The 6,998-nt window shown below is 46.2% G+C and overlaps 1 protein-coding gene across 1 annotated transcript; it reads left to right on the plus strand.

The window, feature by feature from the left end:
* Nucleotides 1-1,763: 1,763 nt before the first annotated feature.
* On the plus strand, nt 1,764-6,526 carry LOC123432297. The gene is made up of 6 exons (XM_045115382.1): nt 1,764-2,309; nt 2,773-2,990; nt 3,081-3,279; nt 3,357-3,442; nt 4,426-4,517; nt 6,001-6,526. The coding sequence occupies exons 1-6, from the start codon at nt 1,797-1,799 to the stop codon at nt 6,246-6,248; spliced, it is 1,356 nt and encodes a 451-aa protein (XP_044971317.1). The 5' UTR covers nt 1,764-1,796; the 3' UTR covers nt 6,249-6,526.
* Nucleotides 6,527-6,998: the final 472 nt, after the last annotated feature.

Genomic DNA, 6,998 nt, shown 5'->3' on the forward strand with positions numbered 1-6,998 from the left:
AGGGTGTCGGGTGTGTCTCCTCCCCACGCCTCGGAGCGTAGGGGGGGAAACCCTAGGACCTGTCCGGACAACAGCGTCGTCGTCGTCATTATCCTTCGTGAAGGTGCTCCTTGGTACGCGATGGATCAAGATGCTTGGATCGTGGTGGGAATATTCCGGAGGAGACGCAGCGGTTGCGGGTCATTATTGTTTTCATTTAGCCGTCAGTGTTGGTATTATTTTCTTTTTCTTTTTTTTTGGACGTGGATGTGCTGTTTTGGCCCAGCAGTGGTTTCATGTTCTATCATGTGGTTGCTATATATATATATAGTGGGGCGAAAGTCTATTTCGAAAGAGAGACAAAAGAACGTCTATTAAAAGGAGATGCAATAGTATGTTTGCTCAAGAAAAAATGGAGATGCGATTGTATGTTTACTTTGACAAACAAGATGTGGAACTGAGTTAAATAAAATTCACAGAAAAAGAAGAGAGAGAGTTAAATAAAACATGATTTTATAGACAAACCAAATGTCAGACGCTTCGCAAGATACTAGTATACCGAAAGACCCACAAAGTAGACGTTCTACCAATTTTAATTAACAATTATGGCACATCTGTACCTATTTCCAGTTATCCACATCGTATCTTTGTTTTCTTTGTGATGATATCGTATCTTATCAATATCCAACCCATCAATTTTTTACTTTATGATGAATGGATGAGCCTCAGCTAAAACGGCCTGCACAAGGAACACGGAAAAAGCAAGACGCCACCACCTACGTAGAAAACTAATCACACATCTCCGCAAAATGACATAAATGAAAATGACTAGCAAAGCAAAGCAATGCAAAAAAAAAAAAAATCTCTTTAAAGAAGTACGTACAGTGGAAGATTGTTTTTTAATTTTTTGAAAGCAACACGTACAGTAGAAGCTAACTTGGCGGGAGAGAGACACACAGCCAAAACTAAAATAAAAACTTGGCGGCATACATACCAAACAACGATACCAAAAGTACACAGCACCCCTAACACAAGTAGGCATACGGTACCCCGCAAAATGGACGGATTAGAAAAAGGCATGCTTTTCACAAGTTAGCGGCAAGAAAATCCAGTCAGCATGTGTTTACCACAAGGAAAATGAGCCAAAAAATTATTGCGTGGGGTATCCGGCGGAACGGGCGGAAATTGGCGTGGCTTTCCGTTCCTCTTATCTTGTTTTAGGGTATACCTTCCGTCCTCTATCCATACACCATTTTTCTTTCGTGTGCAGAGCGTTTATTTTATTTTAGTATTTTCGCGGAGATGGTTCATTGTGTGCTTGCTACTGTAGACGAGTTGAACGGTTCGTGGCTTTGGATACGTGGCGCGTGACGGGACGAGCGGCGGGGGGTCAAAGCTGGAAAGCAAATATTTAACCGAATCCGGTCAGGTCCGCGGGCTAACGGATTATCTTATCGGACGGCTGACGGCTGCGCTTCGTTGTTAATCCGGAGGCGGGGTCACGTCAGGGCGAGGAAGTAGCACAGAGTTTCGCAAACCGTCCTCTGATGAGGAATACATTTTTTTTTTGAGGATCAGAAATACAATCTTAAAGTGAATCACGTCAGGGTTTGCCATTTTCCTCTGTTGGAAAAAAGGACCGCGGATCAAGTCTGGGTTTCCGATGAAAAAAAAAGACACGCGACGCGACGAGACGAGACGACGACCCCGACGGGTCCGTGCGGGCTAGCGGGTCGGGCGCGCTGGGGTGGACGACACCGCGACACAGCAGGCTCGACTCGCCGCCCCCCACCGGCACAGCGGGCTGACGTGGGGGGATGAGAAGGGCGCGACCGCGCGAGCACGGAAGCGTTTGCGTTGGCGTCCGACATCACACAAGGCCAACGCGAGGAGAGAGAGCGCGCGAGAGCAAAGCAAACCGCAGCCGGTTTCGTGCCCCGCCCCGCGGCTTCCCCCCCTCCCCCCGACGAATAAAGCCGCCATTCCCCTCGCTCCTTCCCCCTCCCGCTCTCGCTCCCGAATCCCAGCTGCACCACCTGCCTGCGCGGCGCCGCCGAGGCTCCTTCGGATTCTTCTCCTCTCCTCTCTCCCTCTCTCACCTGCTCCTGCTCGTGCTCGGCCCCTTCCTCTTCCTTGGGAGGGAGCGAGCGATTCCGATCGCCGTGGCCGTGGAGGGCGGCGGGGGTGCTCGGTCTCGCGCGGAGACGGAGGCGCCTGGACGCGGAGGGGCCATGGGCGGGCAGAGGGCAGAGGACGGCCGGCCGCACTCCAATCTGCAGCGCTTCCTCGACTGCACCACCCCGGCGGTCGACACGCACATTCTCCCCAAGGTGACGCTCCCCTCCCCTTGTCCGCAAACCCCGCGCCCGCCCACGCGATCCGCGCCATGGTTATCGGGACCTTTAGGATTCGCGGCCATTACTCCTTGGCTGATCTGCTCGCGTCACTTGTGCTTCCACATGCCCACTGAATTACTGCTCGCTGCTGAATAATCACAACTAGTAGTACTACTATGTATCCCTTCTTCATTTTGAGAATTTATTTACCTGCTGCTGCTGGTACCACTGCCGAACTGTGCCTCTCCCCTAATCGGGACGCGTCCTCGGTGGCGACGGCTGCGGGCATAAATTCCTGCCTTTGGCTTGTCAATTCGGCCCGCTGCTCAACTGTTCTACTACAGTATTAGTGAGTGCCTTTCAGTCTCATGGCAGTAGCAGCTAGGCAGGCAGGCTATGCGTATTTGTCATGTCTTAATCTGGGACTGAGACGCCGCTGCTCATCGTGTTGATCCAGACCAACGGACGGCTGTCCAATGACGCGTGGCACCACGCCGACGCCGACAGCGTCGAGTACTTCAACCTCGCCGACCTGTGGGAGCAGTACTACGAGTGGAGCGCGTACGGCGCCGGAGCCACCGTGCAGCTGCAAGGAGGGGACAAGGTAGTTCAGTACTACGTCCCGTACTTGTCAGGGATACAGCTATACACCAACAAAGTCCTGAATGCATCCAGGTCTGCACGAAAATAACCATAGGAGTACTTGATTTTCACTTCATGTTGATCTCTGGATGCGGGCTGAACCGGTTTTCTCTTTGCCTGCAGGAGTTTTGGCGAGGATTATGCCATGGACTTCTGGAGCGATGATGACGACAATGAGAAGATGTCAAGATCCTGGAGTTCAACATCTGACGACTCATTTAACTGCGACATAGTAGGGGGGAACAGGAGGCGACCTGGCCATTTGTATTTTGAGTTCTTTGAAGTTTGCTCTCCTTATGGAAGGATCCCACTCATGGATAAGGTGAATTTCTATGACAAATCTTCTAGTAGCTTATCCTAGTCCTGCTATTTCTGTTCTTAGTTGTTTGCTTCTGCCAGGTATATGAACTATCCCAGGGCTTTCCTGGGTTGACATCGCTCAAGAGCGTCGACCTTTCACCTGTCAGTTGGATGTCAGTTGCCTGGTATGATCAAGCTTGCCCCTTTTAGTTTTATTCTTTACAAGAAAGAGATTTTGGCAGACAAGCAATCACACAACATAAGAGTTTCTTTACAAATCATGCTTGCATGGCCTGGTCATTCTATTTTCCTTGCTTATAATTCTAGATTGCAGGCAGTGGTGCCCAGCCGGTACCTATTTAGTTTTAGAGAAAAGTATGTTTTTGGTCCCTCAAGTTCCCCAAAAGTATAGACTTTGTCCCTCAAGATTTTTTGGTATACATTTGGTCCTTCAAGTCTCTCAAAACCGGATAGGTTTGGTCCAAAACCAGATTTTGTACACGTTGACCGGCGTTTGACCGGGTTCGACCATGTTGATCAGGTTTGACCGATGAACAGTTAATTAAAATAATAGCAAGTAAATTTTAAAAAATCTAAAATTTTGTGACAACCAACATACTTGGGTGCTCTAGGTGGGTGTAAATTTTTATCGTCAAATAACATCCGAGGAGCTCTAACAAAAAAAGCATATTTTGAGAGCCAACATTTCTTTTTTCGCCACGAGCTCCTCAAATGTCGACACACCACACTAATTTGCACATACCTGCCGCACCCAAGCATCTTGATGGCCACCAAATTTCAGTTTTTCTGAATTCTTTTGCTATTTTTTGAATTTACTGTTCACCGGTCAAACCCGGTCTAAAATCTGGTTTTGGACCAAACATATCCGGTTTTGACACTTGAAGGACCAAATGTATACCAAAAAACCTTAAGGGACCAAGTCTATACTTTTAAGGAATTTGAGGGACCAAAAACATACTTTTCTCTTAGTTTTATAGTCGATTGAAGTGTTTATGTTCAGTTTGACCTGTGGTACTCTCATCATTTCTGTCTAGGTAGTAAGCGTTGTTTCTATGTTCCGAAATCCTTTCCCGGTTATTCATTTTGTTCCCTGCGATAGTTGTTATTTCTTGACATTGTCATTTAACTTTACTACTACTATATTTAGGTATCCAATCTACCACATTCCCTACCAACGCAACGTGAAGGACTTGTCTGCGTGCTTCCTAACTTACCATACCATTTCCTCTTCATTTCAAGGTACGTTGCTGTTGCATGTAAGACTATTTTTTCTTTTAGAAATGGAGGATCACCCCTGGCCTCTGCATCATTACGATGCACACAGCCATACGTAAGACACTAACTAGACCAGTTTGATCATCTCTAATGGCACAAGAACGTCATCATTTCCATAGGACTCTGTCCCATTGCTGCATGACCTGTGTCAATGATGCTACTCACTAATCATCCTATATTCAGGTGATGTCCATTTGTGTGTGTTTAGATGTTCCTGTAGACACAGCGAGTCAAATTTCATCTTGCACTGTGTGGATATCCTCTAATGATTTCGATTAGATTGGGTTAGTGGCTTGGAAGAGGATGACTGCAAGATCATGGGACATAATGACAGTTACATTCCCCAACTACTCGTAAACATGTAGTCTTCCATTGCTTCTGTACCAAGCTGTCAGTTGGAACTTGTTCACTTAAAATATTAGCCCTTGACTATTAAATGAATGCAAATATGGTCTAGCTTAGTCAAAGGTTTGCTTCAGTCACATGACATGAGAATATGCACTGCAGAAGTATGTCGGTCACAAGCACAGAACATGTGCTGTATACTTTGGGGAAACCTTTCCCTGGATCGTTGGTGTATGTTTAAACTATAATTAATGTAGGAGTGGCATTATGGTGGCCCTTGGTGGAAGAAACTCGAAATGAACTGTAGCTTTCTCAATCACCTTGCTTGAGACCGATTGATTGAGTGGTTTCTAGTGTTCAGATTATGTGGAGTATCTATGGTAAAGGCACACTGTGCTTAACGAGTTTGGTTACGTTGCTATATTCCAGAAAAGATGCATGTTAGAACTATTAGATACATTGATGCCAAGATATGTTTTTTACTGCCAATTGGTATGATATGAGATGTTACCCCCCACCACACACAACACACACACACACAAAAACAATTGATGCTTAGCTTCCAAGAATATGAGAGTTCTCTTCAAGGGTTCTTTCAGCTTGTTATTTTGCTTTCAAACCTTCATCTTCAGTTTCAAAAGGCCCCGTGTCTTGGCTTTCAAGTATATTAGATAATTGCTTGCGAGAGAAGGAGGTGATGGCAGTTTCTTTCCCCGGTTAAGGGGAGAAAGAGACTCTCTTGTCACATAGCTTGACTTTGTTAGTTAATTATTAGAGATCTAGTTGTTTCTTAAAGGGTAGAAATTTCTATGTTTTACCATGAAGGAAGGGTTCTTTCAGGTATTTTTATTCATCAATGGTGCAAGCTTGCTTGGCTAACAATGTGTGCAACCGCACTTGGACACACCAGCTGTCCACTGCCCTGCAAAAAATTAATCGCAGTAGAGTCTAAACCAAGCCAATTTTTTGAGCTTGACCCTGCTTTTTCTTGCGTGGATTGGTACTGCAGTCCTTAATAACAGCTGCCCTAGTGACATGCCTTGAACACCGTTTCCAAACCACAACTAGCTGTATTGATGGCATTATTACTGTTTCTGAACAGATCACTCGCCGGAGACCATGACCTATGGCTCAGCTGCCAGTGGGAAACAGAATGACCAGAAGGCCAACACAGTATCGCTTCCACCGTTTGGACTCGCAGCAAACAAGATACAAGGCTCTCTGTGGACCAACCCCAGGACAGGAGATCATAAGAGGATCGTCTCCCTCTTCGGCGCAGCAGACTCCTGGCTTAAGCAGCTTGGAGTCCGGCACCATGACTTCAACTACTTCGTCACTCACCCCATGTGAACTGTATACTAATTGCCTGGCCATGAATCTCATGGCTGCAGACTTGAAATCGTCGAAATTGCTTACACCACCGACAAGGGACGCAAACCATCTACCGTGTATCGCCCTCGTAAAAGTTGAGTCTAACATTCGCGGGATAGGTTTATACGGCTTGATTGCAGCACATAACGAATGTATCAGGACTTGAAGGTTTTGTGTTTCTTGGCTGAAGATGTAACTAATGTGCACAGAAGTTTTGGTACTAATCTGATATCCCGCTGTTGTGGGTGGGTGCATATCGCCATGTGTACTCAACTAGCCTATGGAGGTTGTGTGCCCAGGATGAACTGCTTTTGCTGAGTCCTGTTTTCTGTGAAACTGCAGAGTCGTCAGGGTTCAGTTGGACCTGAATCAGTTGATGTTTTCTTTTCTCGAAAAGAAGGTTGAAACCCCCGGCCTACCTGAATCAGTTGATGACAACTTCATTCTCTTGTAAAGCAATTGTATCGAAAAGTGAGATAGTTGCACAACTTGCGCCAGAAGAAACCATAAATTCAATTGCAATGCCACATGTGGTATAGTACCAGACTGTTTGTTTATGCCCGGACATCTCTTGACAATCGAACGCCTAAGAGAATCTCCATCTCTTGACAATCGAACGCCTAAGAGAATCTCCAGCAGACGCGCGCGTAAAAACCATTTTACAACGTTGAAATAGAAAATTTTAGCGCGTCGGAGTGCGCTTGCTCCAACGACAACGGTAAAAATATT

Source organism: Hordeum vulgare, chromosome 1H (assembly GCF_904849725.1).
Source record: "Hordeum vulgare subsp. vulgare chromosome 1H, MorexV3_pseudomolecules_assembly, whole genome shotgun sequence".
Taxonomy (NCBI): Eukaryota; Viridiplantae; Streptophyta; class Magnoliopsida; order Poales; family Poaceae; genus Hordeum; species Hordeum vulgare.

Coding starts and splice junctions, on each gene's coding strand:
- LOC123432297 (XM_045115382.1), top strand. CDS start 1,797: ATGAGAAGGGCGCGACCGCGCGAGCACGGAAGCGTTTGCGTTGGCGTC. Junction 3,280..3,356: donor GGATCCCACTCATGGATAAG/GTGAATTTCTAT, acceptor TGCTTCTGCCAG/GTATATGAACTATCCCAGGG. Junction 3,443..4,425: donor AGTTGGATGTCAGTTGCCTG/GTATGATCAAGC, acceptor TACTATATTTAG/GTATCCAATCTACCACATTC.